The 21,771-nt window shown below is 41.1% G+C and overlaps 1 protein-coding gene across 9 annotated transcripts in view; it reads left to right on the forward strand.

The window, feature by feature from the left end:
• CCDC88A (coiled-coil and HOOK domain protein 88A) overlaps positions 1-21,771 on the forward strand; it is a 119,475-nt gene that overhangs the window by 74,363 nt on the left and 23,341 nt on the right. For all 9 annotated transcript variants that reach the window (XM_020808510.3, XM_020808511.3, XM_072987232.2 and 6 more), the window contains exons 18-25: positions 8,137-8,313; positions 11,820-11,981; positions 12,711-12,988; positions 13,105-13,248; positions 16,216-16,402; positions 17,394-17,539; positions 17,987-18,079; positions 18,239-18,453. In XM_020808510.3, the coding sequence (XP_020664169.3) occupies positions 8,137-8,313; positions 11,820-11,981; positions 12,711-12,988; positions 13,105-13,248; positions 16,216-16,402; positions 17,394-17,539; positions 17,987-18,079; positions 18,239-18,453 (1,402 nt within the window). The remainder of the gene's footprint in view (positions 1-8,136; positions 8,314-11,819; positions 11,982-12,710; positions 12,989-13,104; positions 13,249-16,215; positions 16,403-17,393; positions 17,540-17,986; positions 18,080-18,238; positions 18,454-21,771) is intronic.

Raw genomic sequence — 21,771 nt, forward strand, 5'->3', positions numbered from 1 at the left:
TCCTGGTTTAGTTAATAAAACATTTTGTTGATGCAAGTTGTTAGACCCCGCTAGCCTCCCTCAGCTGGTTGCCACTTTTCACCAGTACACAGGGATTCTTATTGTTGGATCTGACCTTGTTACTACCCAATTGGATACCCAAGGTGCTCCTTCGCAAGCTGTCTCCACTTATTGTTGGCACTGGAGCCCTTTCTTTAACCTCCACTTCACTCCACTCTGGAAGGTCTTTTCTTAAACCTTTTCTTAGAATGCAGAATCTTTGGAAACAGTATGACCACTGGATTCTAAACCAAAACACTTTTAAAAGATACATTTTTCTTCTGTTCTTTTTTTCCTCTTGTTTGAACGGTGTTCAGTCAGCCAATATGGGTGTTTACGTGATAACTGCTACCAAAAAAATAAAATGATGCTTAATGAAAAAATGTTTTTATTTATATAAAGGACTGAAACACAAAGGGCAGCATGCAGACGTACCGTATTTTTCGCTCCATAAGACGCACCTTTCCATAAGACGCACCGATTTTTTAGGAGAAGAAAACAGGAAAATATAATCTGTTTTCTTCGCTCCATAAGATGCACAGACTTTCCACCCCCCTGTTTTGTGGGGAAAAAGTGAGTCTTATGGTGCAAAAAATACAGTAGTTAAGTCCTCAACTAAATCTAGGCTTTCTTTAAGTAGAAGAGGAATTTCAGGGATAACTTGAGTGCGAGGAAGCATAGTGAAGAATGGTCAAAATGTACCTATGCTTCAGGATACAACACCATGTTAGGTCATCTTCTTTCTCTAGTTGCCATACACATGCTTTGCATATACTGTATTTTGAGACAGAATTTTTAACTTGAAAGCAACAAGGCCAAAGTACATCTTTAAACAGTATGTCCCATTAATTGACACCAAAAGATGGTGGTAGCTTCTTATTATTTTCAGTGGTTTGAGTAGTAATTCCTAGATGGGACAAAAAAAGATTTTTTTAAAATTTATACTAAGAAAATATCAGACTATAAGATCATTTACTGTGCTGTGTAGTTGTTCAGTGCCGGAGAACACAATCCTATACAGTACATGTTTATTCAGAAGTAATACTCACTGGCCAGAATCCAGTTGAGAAAAAAACTATACAATTTGTCCTTCATGCATATTGATTGATGTTGCACCCGGTACACAACTGGCCACATGAAGGAGAACCTGCTAGAATTAAGGAAATGATTACATAGTGCCCTTATGTAATTAGGTAAGCAAATTGGATTATCCACAGTAAATTCAGTGGCACTTGATCTCAGGTGAGTACAGGAGTGCAGGTTGGAGCACATAGAGATTGATTAAAAGTGCAATCTTATGTATGTTTCTTTAGATGCAAGCCTCACTGTGTTCAGTGGAACTTAATCCTTAATGTGTTTTTCTTTAGCATTGCAGTGTAAGGGGGCTAAGTGCAGAAATGGCTAAGAAACATAACTTGCAAGATAATTGTGAGTGGTGTGTGTATCAGAACCAGAGTTCTATTTGAGTTGTGACACATTTGCCTAGATAATAACTGCCTGAGATACCAATGGCAGCATTTTTTACTGTTTTTTGTCCTGGCTAGGGTTTGTGAAATTCGGATTCTAACATCTGGAGGGCCATGTTATGTCCCATCCTTGCCATTTCTGCAACAGTGTCCCATGTCTCTGCTTGTATCACAACAGTAATGGGGAAACATATTGTGACAAACCCAGACCTACTGGGATATGTCACACAGTTACACTAAGCTGCCACCAACCATTCCCTTTAAGAAGTCACACAGACCAGGGATGGATTTTTAAACAATAAAAAGAATAAGGTTTATTTTAAATACACACAGGGTAAATAAAACAATCAGGTGAATAGGATAAAGTAACGTGGCTTAGATTCACTCAGACATACATACAGTTTGGTTCACCCAGAACCTTAACTTAAAGCACAGACCCTGAACCTATCAGTTCTGGCTAACCAACAGACACCTGAACCTATCAGGTTGGTACTCTGACACACAGTAGTACCCTGTCTGACACACAGACTCCCACACCAACTCCTTCTTCCCAGCTGCTGCTTCGTCTGCTTAGCTTCTTCTCCAGTGTGTGTTCTCTCACCACACAGGCATCACATATTTATACAGTACAGCCCCTCCTCCTGATGTCCCGCCTTCCACTCCCCATAGGATGGAACTTTCCCTCCAAACCCATGACAGACAGGTAACATCAGTGCTGTATGTAACACCTCCCCTCTTTAATAGTTGTTTTGTAGGGGGAAAGCTAAAAGTGCTTTTCACCAAAAAACAACCTGAATAAAACATACAAAAACAGTTATACATACCATATAATACTTACATATACTTACACTCTAAGTTAACCATAGCAAATAGGCATTTAAACATTTTACCATATACAGTACATCAATTTACCTTTATTAATACAAACCAAATTCAAAACCAGGTACATTTTACTTTTTATCAGCATTATATACACATAGTCCATGTTCTTTCGCCGTCTTCATTCTTCAGGTCTTCTTGATAAGGCGTCAGCAACACAGTTCACTGACCCTCTGACCACCTTCACTTCAAAGTCATAGTCCTGTAGGTTTAAAGCCCACCTCATAAGTTTGCTATTGTGGGTTTTCATTGTCTTTAACCATTGCAATGGTGAATGGTCAGTACACAGAATAAAATGTCTTCCCCAGATGTAAGGCTTGGCCTTCTGGATCGCGTAGACTATGGCCAAACACTCCTTCTCCACGGTTGCCAAATGTCTCTCACCTTTTTGAAGTTTCCTACTCAGGTAGGACACTGGATGCTGGTCACCATTCTCATCCTCCTGGCACAGAACTGCTCCTACCCCGCTGTTAGACGCATCGGTGTAGATGATGAACTCCCGGTCGAAGTCTGGAGCACGCAGGACAGGATAGTTGATTAACGCCTCCTTCAACCTCTGGAACGCCGCCTCACAGTCGCTGGTCCACGGGATGCGGTCATCAGCCCTCTTCCTCGTCAGATCGGTCAGCGGAGCCGCAATCTCGCTAAACCTCGGGATGAACTTTCTGTAGTAGCCCACCAACCCAAGAAATGATTTGACTTTTTTCTTGGTGTTGGGTCTAGGCCAATCACGAACAGCTTCTATTTTGGCCTCCAGGGGTTTTATCACTCCTCCCCCTACCATGTGACCCAAGTATTTTATTTCTGGGCTACCCAGCTGACACTTGCTGGCCTTTACTGTTAGCCCTGCTGCACTTAGCCTCTGCAGCACTAACTCCAGGTGTATCAGGTGATCTTCCCAGGTATTACTGAAGATCCCTATGTCGTCAATGTAGGCCACTGTAAAGTCACTGAGCCCTGCCAAGGTCTGGTCCATCAGCCTTTGGAATGTGGCTGGTGCATTTCTGAGACCAAAGCTCAGGACTCGAAACTCATAGAGACCAAAAGGGCTGCAAAAGGCAGTTTTTTCTTGATCCCTGGGATCAATTCTTAATTGCCAATATCCCTTTACCAGGTCCAATGATGAGATGAACCGACAACCCCCTATGGTTTCAATCAGGTTGTCTAGCCTGGGCATTGGGTAGGCATCAGGAGTGGTTACACGGTTTAATTTCCTGTAATCAACACAAAACCTAATGCTCCCATCAGGCTTGTCCACAAGGACTATCGGAGAGGACCAAGGACTAGAAGAGGGGACGATTATGTTCTCCCTCAGCATCTCGTCCAGCTCCTTCCGCACCTTGTCCCTATAGGGTCCCGTTACTCGGTATGGGGATACTGCCTGCGGGGGTGCATCCCCTGTGTGGATCCGATGCATCACTCCCTTCACTATCCCCGGCTTGTTGGAAAACACCTGTTGATATTTACTAAGCAGCCTTTTTAGTTCTTGCTGCTGGTCTTGTGTGAGTGCAGGACTGATCTTTACCTCCTCTGGGTTGTATTTTACTTCCCCTCTACCCTCCCAGAAGGGTAATTCCGCTTCCTCACTCTCAGCTGCTTTTATCGCGAATAAAACCCTCTGTTCCCCTCTGTAGTAGGGTTTTAGGGCATTCACATGAACCACCCTCCTTGCTTGGTTCTCCTCCTGCTCTATTAGGTAGTTCAGGTCTGACATCTTGGAAATGACCCTATATGGTCCCGCCCATTTGAGCTGCAGTTTATTCTCTCTGCAGGGCCTAAGCCAAAGCACTTCCTCCCCTGGGTCAAAGTGCCTCTCTCTAGCTTTGTGGTCATACCATGTTTTCTGTCTGACCTTCTGAGCTTGCAGGTTTTCTGCTGCCAGCTCTAGATTTCTCCTTAGGTCATTCATCAAGGTGTCTATGTACGTCACAACGTCTTGTGGGTCATCCTGGGTGATCTGCTCCCAATTTTGTTTGATCAAATCAAGGGGCCCTTTCACCCTTCTCCCAAATAAAAGTTCAAATGGACTGAACCCGGTACTGGCTTGTGGCACTGATCGATAAGCAAACAAAAGGGATTGCAGCTTCTGGTCCCAATTGTTTGGATTCTCTGCCAGGTAAGCCCTAATCATGCGCATTAGAGTCCCATTGAACTTCTCAGTTAACCCATTACTTTCCGGATGATAGGCAGTGGTTTCCTTGTGCTTAATTCCACAGATTTGCCATAAGCGTTTCATGAGCTTTGATGTGAACGATGCTCCCAAATCTGTGATTATCTCTGAGGCAAATCCCATCCTGGACATATACCCCACCAAAGCATCGGCCACTGTGTTAGTTTCAATGTTAGTCAAGGGTATGGCCTCAGGATACCTTGTGGCATGGTCCACAATTGTTAGAATAAACCTGTTCCCTCTCTTTGTGGCCTTGGGCAAAGGTCCCACAATATCCACCCCTATGCATTTGAACGGAGTGTCAATCACAGGCAAAGGGCACAACTTTGCTTTGGTCCTGTCGCGGTTATTCCCCTGCCTTTGACACACATCACATTGTTTACAGAACTCCCTGATCTGCTTCCCTATGTCAGGCCAGTAGAAATTCTGTGTGATTCTCTGCTGTGTTTTGTTCACTCCTAAGTGTGCAGCAAACATGTCAGAGTGCCCCCTTTGTAAGATCATGGGGCGATACTTTTCAGGTACCACCAGCTGACTTCTGATCCCATCTCCCCCTTTTGAGATGTTCCTCAGGGTCTCTCTATATAAAATCCCCTTTTTCTCCAGAAATCTCACTGGGGTTTCAGGTGTTAACTGAGCGTCAGTCACCTGTTCAAAACACTTTTGGAGAGTGGCGTCTGCCTTTTGCTCCTGTCCAAATCTGCTGTCTGTGGTTAGGGTTTCCACCACAGCTTCTGAACTCCCCTCTGCTACCGTCTCGGGCTCATCATTACCCCCCTGAACTGTCCCCGTGGTGGCTTGTGAGCGTGTAATCACTAGCACCCGTTTCACATGTTCAGCCAGGTCATTTCCCACTAGCACGGCTGCTGGCAGAGTCGATGAAATCGCTAGCCGCCAATCTCCCCTCCAGCCTTGAAAGTTGACAGGTACCTCTGCTACTGGCAGAGAGATTACCTGCCCCTCAATCCCTGCCACCTTTATGCTCTCATTTGGGATTATAAACTCCTGAGGAATAATATCTGGATGGCACAGGGTTACCTGGGAACAAGTGTCCCGCAGCCCCCTATACTGACGGTCAAGTATTCCTACGTCCACCCCGGCTGTCTCAAACAACTGGGAATCTGTTTTCACCAGCAAGCAGCGTTTTACCTCCACAAGAGGACCATTTTCCTCAGCCTGATCAGCAGAGGTAGCTGTTCCAGACTGAGTAGTCATGGCAACAGGCTCCCTCTGTGACACTGAGCCTTGCCCTTTCTGGACACAGAACACAGCTTTTGGCTTGGTCCCACTAGATTCCTTAGGCACCATTCCTTTTAGTTGCTTCAATTTCTCACACTCTGAGATTAGATGACCCTTTCCCTGACAGAAATAGCATTTTCTGGTGTATTTTGATTCTCTCTCATCTTGTTTTGGTTTTCCCTCCAAATTCTGAGGTCTTAGTTTCATGTCTGAGGGCTTCCCTTCACCATGGGCCCCTCCCCCTTGCTGGCTTTTCCCTGGTCCCTGAGAGTACTTGCTGTAGGTTTCTTTGGGTTTACCTACAGATTTCCCCTCACCCAAGGGCTTTCTTATTTGGGAAATAAAATCCGCGATCTCTGCGGCTGCTGCCACAGACTTCGGTTTCCTTTCCCTCACCTGGAATTTCAGTTCCCCATGCAGGACTGAATAGAACTGTTCCAGTGCTATCAAATCTTTAAGCTGCTCATAGGTCTCTGTTCCCTCCTGCGATAGCCATTTCTCAAGCAGCCTCACCAATTGGGCCCCCACTTGGGTGAAAGTCTGCTCTGGCTTTTTGGTTAGGGACCTGAATCTTTGTCTCAGCTGCTCTGCATTTATCCCATGTCTTGCAAACACCAGTTTCTTAAACTCTGCAAAATCTTTCATCAGTTCCTCAGGCATCTCGGCATAAACCTCAGCCAGGCTACCACTGATTAAAGATCGCATGATGGTCATCTTCTCAGTTTCCCTCACTGAGAAGTCCACAAACGCTCTTTCCACTAAGGAAAAGAACACCTCAGGACAATCTCCCTTGTGGTACACAGGGAATTTCTTCAGGTCAGCCTTAGACAATTGGCCTCCCTCAGAATCCCTATTGTTATTATTGTTCTGGTTCATCATTTCCAGTTTTCTTAATTCATACGCCATCCTTTCTTTTTCCAGAGCAATTTTCTCTCTCTCCAATGCCAATTCAAATTGTCTCTGTTTCTCTCTTTCCCTTTCCTCCATTTCAATTTGCCTTTCCCTTTCCTCCCTTCTTTCTCTCTCTAATCTTTCCTCCACTTCAAATTGCCTCATCCTCAGTTCATGTTGTTGGGCTATGAGCAATTTTCTGAGTTCTGGGTCTTGCTCTCCTGTGCTGTCACCTTGCACTGAGCCAAATTCCTCCTCAGAACCTTGGTCAATCTGGGGGTCTTTCACTTCACTCATGTCTGCTACCTGGCTTCGAGTCAAGGGCATAATCCCCCCTCAGAACAGGCTGCTTTAAAAAGTCAAGCCTCAAAATAAAACGACCACTTTTTTCCTTCTTGCCTCAGAACCAGCTCTCCCTAGAGATTGCTGCTGTTCTTCAGCACTAACTTGCAACAGTATCGAGTCTGAGCCTACCCCCCTCTGCTGGGCCTCTCAGCTGGCAAGCTAGCTCGCTGTTGCTACGCAGTTTTGCCTCAGCGTTTTCCCGCCAAAACTAGGCTGCCTCAGAGCACCTTAATCTAAGTCTCCCCAGTTGGCACGTTCTTCTACTAGCGCACCTCCCCGTGAGGTACACCTAGAAGATTACCTACGCGCCTCAGACTGTTCCTGACTAGACCCCCCTTGCTCTGGGCACACTTGCCAAGGCTTTGCTGGACCGCTGGACAACTGGACCAGTCGTATCCCACACGCTGGACACCAATCAATGTGACAAACCCAGACCTACTGGGATATGTCACACAGTTACACTAAGCTGCCACCAACCATTCCCTTTAAGAAGTCACACAGACCAGGGATGGATTTTTAAACAATAAAAAGAATAAGGTTTATTTTAAATACACACAGGGTAAATAAAACAATCAGGTGAATAGGATAAAGTAACGTGGCTTAGATTCACTCAGACATACATACAGTTTGGTTCACCCAGAACCTTAACTTAAAGCACAGACCCTGAACCTATCAGTTCTGGCTAACCAACAGACACCTGAACCTATCAGGTTGGTACTCTGACACACAGTAGTACCCTGTCTGACACACAGACTCCCACACCAACTCCTTCTTCCCAGCTGCTGCTTCGTCTGCTTAGCTTCTTCTCCAGTGTGTGTTCTCTCACCACACAGGCATCACATATTTATACAGTACAGCCCCTCCTCCTGATGTCCCGCCTTCCACTCCCCATAGGATGGAACTTTCCCTCCAAACCCATGACAGACAGGTAACATCAGTGCTGTATGTAACACATATGACCCTCCAAATGTTGCTGGACCATACCTCTTATATCAGTAGTCACCACTGACAGTCCAGTGTCACTGGGGAGGCACATTCCCTTCTCTGAACAGAATCTAGTTTCAGAATCTTATTTTACATATTCAGAATTGAATTAATTAATTTTAGGTGAAAAAGAATTATGAAGCCCTCAAGCAAAGACAAGAAGAAGAGAAAATGGTACAGAATTGTTCTTCAAGAAGCAGTGAGGAAAGTCAGCCTGTCAATAAATGGGAAAGAGAAAGTCAAGAAACTACTAGAGAGCTTCTGAAGGTTAAAGACAGATTAATTGAAGTTGAGAGAAATGTGAGTAATATTTGGGATTCGTTGAATATTTATCACTTAGATTTTAAATCTGTGTATTAAATTGTCAAGGGACGTAGTGCTGCAAGGTCAGAAGACCAGCAGTCGTAAGATTGAATCCACAGGACAGAGTGAGCTCCCGTCACTTGTCCCAGCTCTGCTATCCTAGCAGTTCGAAAGCATGTAAATGTGAGTAGAGAAATAGGTACCGCCACTGTGGGAAGGTAACGGCGTTCCGTGTCTAGTCATGCTGGCTATGTGACCACAAAAACTGTCTTCGGACAGACGCTGGCTCTACAGCTTGGAAACGGGAATGAGCACCGCGCCCTAGAGTCAGACATGACTGGACTAAATGTCAAGGGGCACCTTTCCCTTTCCCTGTTAAATTGTCAAACAGTGTATTACATTTCCAGACTGTGTACTTGGAATCTGATGTTGGAGCAGATAAAGTTGACGTTGTTTGTCATGTTAGTTGGGGATTTTTTTAACTTCTACATGTGAAGAATGTAGACAGGATGTTTGGAATGGTGAGTGCTGTCTTCTGTTTATTTGATCCTTGTCACTGCTAGCCAATCAAAGCTGACAAAGTGGGCCTACTGCCATTTTAAAATACTCCCTTAAAGAAAGAGATTGTTCTTTCCTGACTAAAGTAAGCTGTTGCAAAGTACCTCTTAAAGAAACCTGTCCTGAACCCAGAAGCCCTGATTAATTATAGTCTCAAATACTCTATTACAGATTGACACAAACCTCAGAGGTTTATGCTGGTTCACTGGAACAACAACACGGATGCCTCTCATTCCCTCCCCCCCCCGACTGGCTTGACTAGTCCCAACAGGAGTGTGTGCTTCCTCCTCCGCCTCCTTCAGCAACCACCCAGTCAGACTAGGAGGCGAGGCAGGGATTCCTGCACCGCTGCCTTTGAGCGGGTGGCTGCTGGGTGAGGCAGAGGAGGGAAGCACACGCTTCCTGGGCCTGGTCAAACACGCGAAGAGGAGGAGAAGATCAATACACACTGGCTGGTGGATGGCAGAAGGTAACGTGTGGCATCTGTGGTGCCGTTCCAATGAACCGGCACAAACCTCTGAACCAAGATTTGTGTCAATCTCTATTCACTATTTCATGTAGCTGAGAAGTTGGTGGCCTTGTACCTCCTAAGCACTTCTGGTAAACATTGATTATCTGGACCCCATTCAGTTGGACTTTTGACTGGTGTTGCAGTTCTTCCTGTCTGAGTGTACCCAAAAAGTGGTGATGGAGGACAGTTTTGACATCATGGCCATGGCAAGTGGTGTCCCTTGGGGATCTGTGCTATCCTCTATGAAATTTAATATCAACATGAAACTCTGAGAGGGGTTGTTTGTAACTTTAGAATACAGAGTTGCTGATGGGTGGTGACACCTAGGTCTTGTTACCTACCACAGAGTGAGCAGTCACTATCCTAGAACACTGCCTATGTTTGATAACATGGTAGATGAGGATGAATAGGCTGAAATGAATATCTGAGTATATGGAGATTCTGTGGGTGGTTGAAAATCAGACTCAAAGACAGGGATTCAACCTGTTCTAGAATAGATTGAACTTCCTGCTGACTGATCAGGTTCATAATCTAAGAATATACCATGTTTCTGGTGACAAGGGGTGCAGTTGTACATCTCTCCTTAGTGCACAAGCTGCAGCCTTCACGGAGTACCCCTGACCCAGGAATATTCTTTCATGTCTTAGTTGTATTATGTGACTACTGCAATGCACTCTGCATGGGGCTACTCTTGAAGGAAGTCTGGGATCTTCAGTTGGTGCACCTGTTCTGAGTTTGATTTTAACTTACAAAGCCCTAAATGGTGTGGGACCTAGCTATCTAAGGAATTACACAACTCAGCATGAACCTGTCCAGATATCTAGAGGAGCCTTCAGGAGAATACCATCTGCAGAGGCATATGGGAAAAAGCTGTTGTCTGGCTGAACAAAGCCCATATCCGTACTTCGAGAGGTTGGCTACATTCTTACTGTGAAACATGTTGCTATAGAACTGGAACACAGCAGTGCTTTCAATGAAAGCCAGTGCCATTAAGCAACTTCAGATCCAGCCTGCTATATAGACTATTCTATTTGTTTATTTAGAAGATTTATATGCTGTCCTCCATCAAAAGACCTGTGGGATACAGTTTACTAAGTCTAAGCAATGTAATAATTTAAAAATAACTTAATTTAAAACAGCTTCAAGTATATAAAAATCGTAAGTTTAAGACAGTTTAAAACCATGTATCCATAATTAGGCTCTGTGGCCTACTTAAGTCAGATGTTTAACCCCCAATGAATTTGCTGAAGATCCACATTTTAGCTTGGCACTGAAATAAGGCCAGCATTGGCACCAGTAGTGCCTATAACAAACTATGCATCTGTCATATTTTCACATGCTAAGTATAGGTTTGGGCACTCAGCATTCCTCCCTGTTCTCAGATCCACCAACTTATTATTAATGGTAAATACAATACAGAGGCCCACATCCTCTTGTCTAGTTTCACAGGAGTCATACAAATGGCATAATTTCTGAGGTAAATTCCCTTAAGAGATCACTGTAGACAGTATCTACTGCATATGCAGTTGATTGACTCAGTGTACAACCGATACTGTCTATTGTGAGAAGTACTGTATGGCAGAATTCCTTAATTAGATTTAAACTATACTTCCAACATTTTTGAAAATAAAATCCTGTATTAACTAGGAATACATTACACTGAAGAGTGTTTACCATTTATAATTGTGTTACATTTCTTTTTGGTTATTCCTGTATTAAGTGTATGCTGTGTGAGAGGTTGACAGTGACCAGGTTTGGGTGCTACTTCGTCTTTGTGAGCATTTGAATGACTGTTACAGAACAATGCTTGTGAATAACAGATGTGAAAACTCAGTGGTCCAATGGTATTGGATGATAAAACATGTTTTCAGTAGTCTGGTTTCTTTTGGTTTTCTTTGTAGACTGTACTTAAGACAAGTGAAGATTTATAAAATCCATGGATTCCCTTGAAAATGCAACTGTCACACTTCTTTTCATGTATACTTGTGAAAGTTGTGACAATTTATTGCAAATCCACACTTTGCAATTTCAAGAGAGAAAATTACTGCATGCACATAAATTGGCTTTCTAATGGACTGAGCACTGCTGGTCTCCATATTTGAGCAACTGTGGTGTAAGAGAGATTTGCATATTTTGAACACATTTTGAAGTTCCTCCCCAAGTGTTCTTCCATCATTTCCCTTACTTTAGCAACCTCAACTTTTGTTCTTCTTAGGTAAAATCTAACTGGCTCTTGTGTCATCCAAAATCACAGTCAAAACAAATTTTGTAACTTAGTACGTATGCAGGCTTGCTTATATATTTTAAACTTTTCTTATTATAATATTTGAATGCTTGCAGACTTCAGAATGTTTTGGCATAGAATAGACCTTGAATATCATCAATGTTTTTGCTTATTTAGATGGTGTGTACATATTTTTGTTTCTTTTTAAAGAATGCAACTCTACAGGCGGAGAAACAAGCACTGAAAACACAACTAAAGCAGCTTGAGACACAGAACAATAATTTGCAAGCTCAGATTTTATCACTTCAGAGACAGACTGTTTCCTTACAGGAGCAAAATACAACCCTGCAAACCCAGAATGCCAAGCTTCAGGTTCCGTTTTCATAAATTATGTTTATTTTACAATCCATCAGCTGTAGCTTGCAAGTGAAGACCTTGCTGTTAACAACACTGCAGTAGTAATCTTGTTAGTGCAGTGTTTATGTGAAATATTCTTATATATGGAATGTAAGCAATTTAACAGGCAGTATCCTTACTGAAGTAACTCCTTTAAGTGTATGAGGTATTGTTCAATGTACTTAACTCTGAAAACTATTTTTGTGTCAATCCTTATTTTATTGCTTAGAAGCACTGTATCACAGAGCAGACTGTAGAGGAGGTATAGAACAGGAAGGTGGTTTGTATCAAATCTGACTGTTCATCTATCTAGTCTGATTATTCAGTTGTTGCTCTGATAGAGCTCTCCTGCATTGTCTGCTACTCTTTCCTTCCAACTGAAGTTTCTGAGAATGGAACCTGGGGGTCCTCTGCATGTATAAAACTTCAGCTCAATGCCAACATTTACTAAGTACAGCAGAGGGGAACTAGTTTTAAATCTGTTAACTGTGCTAACCTAGACCAGACTTCCCCAAAACTGTCACTTTCCATATATTTTTTGCTCCCATCATCACTGACAGTTGACCATGCTACCTGGGGCTGATGGAGACTATTGGCTTAGAGATCTGGAGGAGTTTGGGGGAAAGCTTATTTGGACAAATCGTTGACCTGAGGTTCATAAGGACTTTGTTATTCATTGTCCATTTTCACTTTTGACAATTTCAGGTGGAAAATTCTGCTATCAATTCACAAAGTACTTCACTTATGAATCAGAATGCACAGCTGTTGATTCAGCAGTCTGCCTTGGAAAATGAGAATGAGTCCATAATCAAGGAACGGGAGGAGCTGAGGTCATTATATGATTCGCTAGTCAAAGATAATGAAAAACTGGAACAGCTTCATGAACGGCAAGCTGTTGAATATGAATCCCTAATTTCCAAACATGGAAACCTTAAATCAGCACACAAGAATCTTGAAGTGGAACATAAGGATTTAGAAGACAGGTGATTACAATATAGTAAATCCATCTAAAATGCTAGACTCTAAATCCTTAAAATTATATATTTGTTGAAAGCAAAATGTACATTTTTGAATTGTTTTATATAATCTTATTTGACAGATATAATCAGTTGCTGAAACAAAAAGTACAGCTAGAGGAACTGGAAAAAGCTCTCAAAGCAGAACAAGAGAACATGCTGCAGCAAAACAAAAGGCATGAAACGGTAGCAACAGATTACAAAAAACTTTGTGATGAAAATGATAGGTAAGAAAACATAATATAATGTTGTAGTCCTAACTTCTGATGAAAACAGATAGGAGAGGGATTGAGCTAGTTTCACCCTTGCAGGCTCTGCTGCAGGAAAAGCCCCTTTACCAGTTCTGGAAAGAATTGTGGGCAGACAAGTGCCATGTGGTGCTGCCAAGAAAAATGTGTTCTTAAGAGGCAGTGAACTGTTCGTGCTCTCCAGCATGACACTGAGCATATTGGAGCCCACTTAGCCCAGCCTCATCTGCACTGTGCACACAGCTGAAAGCAGGCAACTGATGTCTGTTCCCCCATGACACTGTGTCTCCTGTCAAAAAGAGAGTTGCCTTGCCTCGGCAAAGACTTAGCCACTCTAAACATGCATCACTATTTCCTAGGATATACAGATACCCACACATTCCAGCAGAACAGATTGTTGAAGTCAAAAGTATGACACTTGACCTACGTCTGCAGAGCACTACAAAATGTAGATTGAGTCTGTGGTGGTCCATCACAGCTGACATTTATCCCTGAAAGGTTTAATTCCTGTGTGAATCAGATAACCTTGTAAGTCATATCAATGTTCATCTGGGTACCAGCGTTTCAGTCGTTTCATAATTGAAATTATTCAAGGCAACATTAGTTTATTTAAGTGTTGATGATCACGTATAAAGCCCTAAATGGTTTAGGGCCTCGATACTTGGCGGAACGCCTACTCCCACCAAGATCTATCCGTGTCACTCGCGCGAGCCAGGAGATGAGGCTGAGGAGCCTAACGCCGAGGAAGGCCCGGAAGGAGAAGACAAGAAATTGGGCCTTCTCGGCGGTGGCTCCTCGCCTCTGGAACAACTTACCTCCTGTGATCCACGGGTCTCCCTCGCTGGGTATCTTCAAGAAGCAGTTAAAGACATGGTTGTTCCGGCAGGCCTTTCCATCATACACCTCTTGACCCCCCTCTTCTTTTTCTTTTTGTTTGTCTTACATATTATGTGATTTAATGTAGTGCTTTCCTCTCTTAGAATTGTCTATTTACGTTGTCTTGTATTATTTTTAAGGTTGTTAGCCGGCTAGAGTGGTCCTTTCGGACCAGATAGGCGGGGTATAAATCAAATAAATAAATAAATAAATTTATGCATTTACATTGCTTCTGTGTTCCATATGTATAACAATAAGTAAAACATGTAATTTTAAAGAAGTAACAGGCATGTTACTTCAAAAATCACTCTTACGAATATGAACAAAGCTATAAGTACAAATGCTTAAGAATATATGAAGACTGAATTTATGTTAAAAGAAAACCAAAATATAGTGCAGTTTTTAGTTATAAGAAATTAATCTTCTGTTGCAGGCAAAAAGCAGAGTACAATTCTTGAAAAAGTATATATTATTTGGCTTTTGGCAATTCAAACACATGTAAATGAAAACAGCAAGTTTTCTAAGCATTCACCCAGCCATCTGCTAGTTTAAATTTGTGGAGAAAAATCCATAATTTGCTTGTCTGTGTGGGTTGTCAACTGGTTCTACATGGTGTCTGATAATTTCTTCTTCCTCCCCATTCCCCAGCTTCATGCCTTGCTTTTTTCTCTTGGCTTGGCACCTTGGCCATGTTACACTAGTCCTTTTATACAAATATGTTTCCCTATATTTGTTGATATGTATATTCTTGCCTAACATGCAGTTACCAGACCAGTGTAATTTCTCATAGACTTTGCTGAACTGGAGAACATTTGCTGATTAGAAAACTGTAAACATTCTTCTTCTGTCTCAGCCCTAGAAAAATTTATAAGTTTTGCTAAGTGGTTTGCCAAAATGGCAGGCTGCATTCATTTAAATTGTGTTTTCCTAACTTGGAGAGCCAAATAGCCTTTTACATGTATTTTAAGAGAACTTCATCAGAAATTAGGACTGCACCTTTAAAACTCCCAGTCTTTCCTGATGGGTTGTGCCTTGTTGAGTGCTGACTGATTGAGATGAGCCTTTAGGACACTGGTTCTTAACCTTGGGTTATTTAGGAGTTTTGGACTACAACTCCCAGAAGCCTTCACTACCAACTGTGCTGGCTGGGGTTTCTGGGAGTTGCAGTTCAAAAACATCCGAGTAACAAAGGTTAAGAACCACTGCTTTAGGACACTGGTTCTTAACCTTTGTTACTCAGATGTTTTTGGACTGCAACTCCCAGAAGCCTTCACCATCAGCTCTGCTGGCTGAGGTTTCTGGGAGTTGCAGTTCAAAAACACCTGAGTAACAAAGGTTAAGAACCACTGCTTTAGGAGACTGTTCATTCAAACTGACTGTGATACCTTCCACATTTAAAACACAGATGGCTATATATGTCTGCACTCTTACAGCCTCACTAGGCATCATGCAGATGCCATCCAAATGTGTAGATGTAGAAACAAATTAAAAGAAACAGTGTGCCATATGTAACTGGAGTATCAATGAGAACTTCTGTTGCATGTCTGATCCCAGAGATGCAGACATAAAAGGGATAGCATTGCTGGCAAGAAAATGATGCAAGAGCAGAAAATACATGTTTTTTTGAATATGTGCTTTAGCTTTTAGTGGCTTCAAGGAGAGAAAGGGAATTTTGAAAGCATCAAGATCTAACTAAGGCTGCAACGCCTCTTCTCTGATGTTGGACTGACACATTTTTTATTTTCCCTGTTGCCTCTGCATCCATTTCTGACCAGCAGGGTTGCACAGCAAGTGGATTAAATATAGTGGAGAAATTCTGCGTTGTGAAATTTAGAATGAACTTGATCTCAAATCCAGTGCATAAATATTAGAAACTTTTCATTTCATTAAATTAGCAAAGGACAGTAAACATACAGCATTTTCATAGAAACTGGCCATAGGCCGTCACAATGAATGTGATTATATTAATAATGCAAATCTCTCCTAACATTAATTTGATTGCAATATGATTCATGCACATATTCTTTGCTAATAGTTATTAACTTAATTTTTGTTCATTTTAAATTTTAGATTAAATCATACATATACCCAGCTTTTGAAAGAGAATGAAGTTCTCCAAGTGGATCATAAAAATTTGAAAACACTACTAAATAATTCTAAACTAGAACAAACACGATTAGAAGCTGAATTCTCAAAACTCAAGGAGCAGTACCAACAGCTGGACATAACATATACAAAGCTAAATAATCAGTGTGAGGTAATCATTTTACTTTACTTCAATCCTGTGAAATCACACAAAATGCAGTAATAATTTAATCTTGTGCAGTAAAATGCAAGTGGAGGGGGAAAGCAGCAATCAAAGCGATCCTGCAGCCCTTTGATTGCTGGTTTCTCCCTCCTTTTGCTAAGCCCTGGGCTTAAGAAGCGGTGAGGAAAGCAGTGATCAAATTTTCTAATTTGGGGTTAGAAAAGTGGCGATCGTTTTATGCATCGGGGCATCTTACACATGGAAAGTATGGTATGTATATGCTATCATAAATACCATGTTCTGTCATAGAAGCTAGCCTTGACTTTGAGATCTATAGGAGTGGAATAGGTCTCTATTTCCTTCTCTTGGTGATTTTACCATCAGAGTTACATTTGGAAAGGACAAGAGCAGGCCTTTGTGGTGGCTACTCCAAGAGAAGCTAGGCAGGACCTCTACTGTTGTTCTTCCACCACCTGTTTATTCAAGCAGGCTTTTGGCAGCTGAGTGGCTGCTAAGAAAAGAAGCAGATGTTCTGTACTATTTGGTTTGTATTATTTTTATTTTCATACTTTTATTTTTATTTGAACCAGATTTTTAATTAGATTGAGAGCTGCCTTGGCTCTCAGCTTGTGGGAGAAAGAGGGGATCTGAATCAAAGAACATTATTTTCAGGATGGTTGGAGCCTTGGTCACCTGCCCAGCATGGGAAGTAGCATAGGGAGCTGCACAAAGAGGTTGAAATCAGCAAAATTGCCCTCTTTTATAGAAAGAGTGTTTCAAATAAAAACTGGAAGTGTTAGGAGAAAGCCTGGGTTATCTTGAAATGTTTTTCCACTACGACTATTAACAGATCCTGCTGAGTGCTCTCTTTGATTAGAAGAAAGGCAATTAGTAGTCACCTCCATTTTCTAGGTGCATACGTCCATTTCTTTATTTTGAGTTTTATAAAGTTGGGGACATGGTCTGTAGTAAAACATTGTGTTTTGTATACTTTTAACAGTTACTTAGCCAGCTAAAAGGAAACCTGGAAGAAGAAAATAGACATCTACTCGATCAAATACAGACGTTAATGCTGCAAAACAGAACCTTGTTAGAACAGAATATGGAAAGCAAAGACCTTTTCCACGTTGAGCAAAGGCAGTATATGTGGGTATCAAAAAAAAGTGAACTGGCTGTACACAACCTAACTGCAGTTAGATCGTCGTATAGAAATTTATCATGGAAACATTAATCAATACATCCATTAGCAACAATTTACTCCTAGCTCAGTGTTAGTCATTGGTGTTCTCTGTAGAAGTGTGTTCAGTGTTGAATGCTCTTGAAAACTGTTCCTTATATTGCCATAATCCTGAGGGGGGGAGACGACATTTTCTTGTAATAGATTACAAGTATTCCATCCCTTCCCTTAACATTGCTGCCTTGAGAGAGTTGGCACTGATTCCACATACAGTACAAGAAAAACATCTGGGCATTTATTGCATAGACATACAAACCTGAAAATTCAGTAAAGTACTTAAATTTAATATTCAGAGAAAATATATTTTCACAGAAACACATGTGTATATGAAATATATATTATTCTTATTTTTACAGTGACAAACTAAATGAATTGAGAAGACAGAAAGAAAAATTAGAAGAAAAGATTATGGATCAATATAAATTCTATGAACCATCTCCCCCCAGAAGGTAATGCTTTCTCCCCCCGCACCTCATTTGACAGTTTCAGCTTCGCTGACCTCACAAGAAAAGGTTGTCTGTGTTAGTTAAAGAAGGAAGCAAATTGCTTTAAAATATAACAGTGCTAATGGCTTAATTCTAAATGTAACATTGCTCTTTCTTCAAAAGGAGAGGCAACTGGATTACTCTAAAAATGAGAAAGCTTATAAAATCGAAGAAGGAGGTTAACCGAGAACGCCTCAAGTCCTTGACTCTGACACCAACTCGCTCAGAATCCACTGAAGGATTTCTTCAGCTGCCACATCAGGACAGTCAAGATAGTTCATCAGTGGGCTCAAATTCTCTTGAAGATGGTCAGACTATGGGGGCTAAAAAAAGCAGCAGTGAGTAAATTGACTGATCTTAATAAGGAGTAATAAGTAGTATGTTTACAGATGAGTTAAAAGGTTCAAATTTAAGAAAAAACATTGGCTTAAAAAGTAATGTGATCATTCATCCTTGCATGGTCATGAATTTAAAAAGTCCTACAGCAGAGAAATAATCTTAATGTGTATTTTAGGACAACAGTATAGTATTCAAATACACAGAAAAATATGGTCCAAGCTGAATTTTGCAGGTAAAATTCATATCTCCTTTACCCGTAACCTTTGCTTTTTTCTATACTGTCTCTTTTCATCCTTTCATAACACTTCTGCCTTATGTGTCTAGGTGTCCTTATTAATGTTTTTACACTGCTGCTGAATTGATTCTGCTTCTTTGCATGCTCATGCACATAATGAGGTCTTCTGATGGAGTTGTTACAGTGCAACACTGACTCTCGTATTGCATGGAAGAAGCCTTGCTGCACCATCTGCCTCCCAAAACGGCATGGTGATGCACAAATCTAGACAGCAGCTTGATGAGGTGTTAGCACTATGTGGGAGTCTACCCTCTGTGATCACAATATATTTTCTATGGATGCAAGTGGTACAGCACTGCAGTATCTTTTCTCTCATTCCTTATCTCATTCCTTTTCATCACACTTTACCATCACTGCACTGGAGTGTGAAACTACACTGGCAGAATGTGTATGAAATTCATCCATTAATCACATCTCATATAGTATAGTTTTGAAATGGAATAGTGCAAGTGAGATGTTTATTGTATTTCACTATGATTTCAAAATATTCAATGCAGAATCAGAAAAGAAGGCAATTCAGGCTGCAATACTAAGCCTGATTACTATGTTAAGGCCAGGATAGCAGATTTCTGCTGATTATCTAACAGAAAAATCCATTGTACAGGATGAATACTTACCCTGAAATGGACCTGAGTAAATCATCCGTATCTTCCTATAATAAATGAAACACATATATGTTTTTGTTCATTAAGTGAACAATTCATAACAGCGATAAGATATGTTATACTGAATAGGTGGGTTTGTGATGGATGCGCTGGATTTTTATTCATTTAATGTCTTTATCTTTTTATATGCATATTTAATTTATTTCTTTGTGCATTTCTGTTAAAAAACATTCCTACTTTTATTTCAACATGTGTGTAAACATTAAATCAACTTTTCTGTTTTACAGTAATTTTAACACTTCAGTTGATGAATAGTTTTTACAGTTCCGATTCATTAGCGAAAACTGATAACCCATTGAATACTGTTAATTCCTTCTATCTAGAAATCTCAGCATTTGTTTTATGATCTTTAGAGTGGGAAAGAGAATAGTTTTTTTTTTAAATTTCCAGAAGAGCTGGTGGTGGTTTTATTAGCTTAAGAGTTCCATGTCTCAGTTGAGTTCTAAGACTAGTTCCGTGCTTATCTGTCATTAAATGTAGTCTGCCGTTGCTGTCCACCAGCAACAGGAATCTTACTTTCCCAGCCTGAAAGGGGCCTTGTTTGTGCCTAGTGATCTAGAGTAATCAGCTGTTGTTCTCAGATGTCTTTAATAGTGCTGGCAACATTACTGAGATGCTTCTAAATACTGGAACAGTCAATGTTAGGGAGAACTGAGAAAACAGGAGTGTTGTGGTTTTGTGTAGCTTAGTGTTACCAGATATGGAGAGCTAACCAGGCTGGTTCTTTCTCAGAATAATCCTGCTGAAGAACTTCTTTGTTTTCTTTACAAGTGAAACATTTTTATGAGGCTTATCACAATGAAAACCTGTTTGTGGCTGGCTTATTTTAAAATATAATAGCCAGAATCCTATTAGGTTTCATAAGGTAAGCCCAAGATTGCATAATGTTACAGATATTGTTTGATTGTTCTGGTTGGCTGCCACATGCTTGAGCATACTCAAGTTGTATGCTTGGTTGAGTACTTGGTTGTTTGCCCAAGCGTACAACAGACTGTCAGAAAATTGTGGGAACCACTTGTCCAATTTTCCTTATGCATATGGTATTTTTCAGTAGGAATCCAGCCAGTGTTCTTCCTTTTTTAATGTTTATGAGAGATCTCATGGGTTATGACAGAACTCACATGTGAGGTCACTCCCACAACCCACACTGAGGCCTGGAGAACGTAAATACCTCATTGTATTTATATCAGGTCATGCATAAAGTTGGACTTACAGTTGTTTGTCGCCCTGTGTCATCTTGGAACATGTGTGTTTTGAGTGAAACTTAACTAATTGCCACCCATCATTTTTAAAATCTGTATACGTTAGGGGATTGTTTTTCTCACATTTTGCCTCACCTTCCTTCACCATGCTGAATGCGGTGGAATAGAGAAATCCTTGCTAGTTTTACGAAGTTATTTCACTATCAGCCTCCTTTGCTTTACAGTGAAACTGACATTTTATTGTACAAGCTGAGATGTTCTCAAAACTGCTAGGAAAGTGCACATTTTCCCTCTTCTTTACATCTTTGTCATTTTCCCCTAAGCTTGTCAGTTTCATCTGAAGAGCAGACTGGAAGATAGCCAGGGGTTTAGGGCTAGAACAATACCCTATGCATGACAAGGAAGTCTAGTTGCTGGGCATTGTCAGTCAGGTTGCCAGGTAGGCAGTTGGGAGGAGTGATTTTTCTCCTGTAATGAAGGGGATGCTGGCAGAATTTAAAGTGGGAAAGGCATAACTTCTGAACAGTGGGAAAGTGCACTTAGTAAAGTGGATTAAAATTTCTGTTGCCAGTAAATCTGGAGCTTCTAAATGCGTAGAGGTGGAAGAAGCATCAATAATTTAAGATACATGGGTGACACCATTGTACTGGGAGAAAAGAGCAATGCCTTGAAACAACTGCTGAAGAAGGTTGACAAAGCGCAAAAACAGGATTACAGCTGAACATAAAAAAAAACCCCAAAAATAATGATTATAGAAGAATTAAAACGTTAATGTTGGCAATGAAGAAAGTGCAATTGTTAAAGGTTTCCTATAGCTCAATTCAGTCATCTAACCAAACAGAGACTGCAGCCAAGAAAACAGAGTAAGGGGAGCTATGAAGGAAAAGATCTGTAAAAGTAAACATATTTTGTTGGAGACCAAGGCCAAGATCGTCCATCTTGTGGTATATTCCTAGTTACTATGTATAGATGTGAAACCTGGACAGTGAAAAAAAATGACAGGAGAAATTGTTTCATTCAAATTATAGTTTGGGGAACAAAGTTTACAGATATCATGGATTGCCAGAATCGGTGGATTCTAATGCAAATCAAGCCAGAACTCTCACTAGAAGTTAAAATGTTTAAACTGAGGTTGTTGTGGACATGTAATAAGAA

The sequence above is a fragment of the Pogona vitticeps genome, chromosome 1 (assembly GCF_051106095.1).
Source record: "Pogona vitticeps strain Pit_001003342236 chromosome 1, PviZW2.1, whole genome shotgun sequence".
Taxonomy (NCBI): Eukaryota; Metazoa; Chordata; class Lepidosauria; order Squamata; family Agamidae; genus Pogona; species Pogona vitticeps.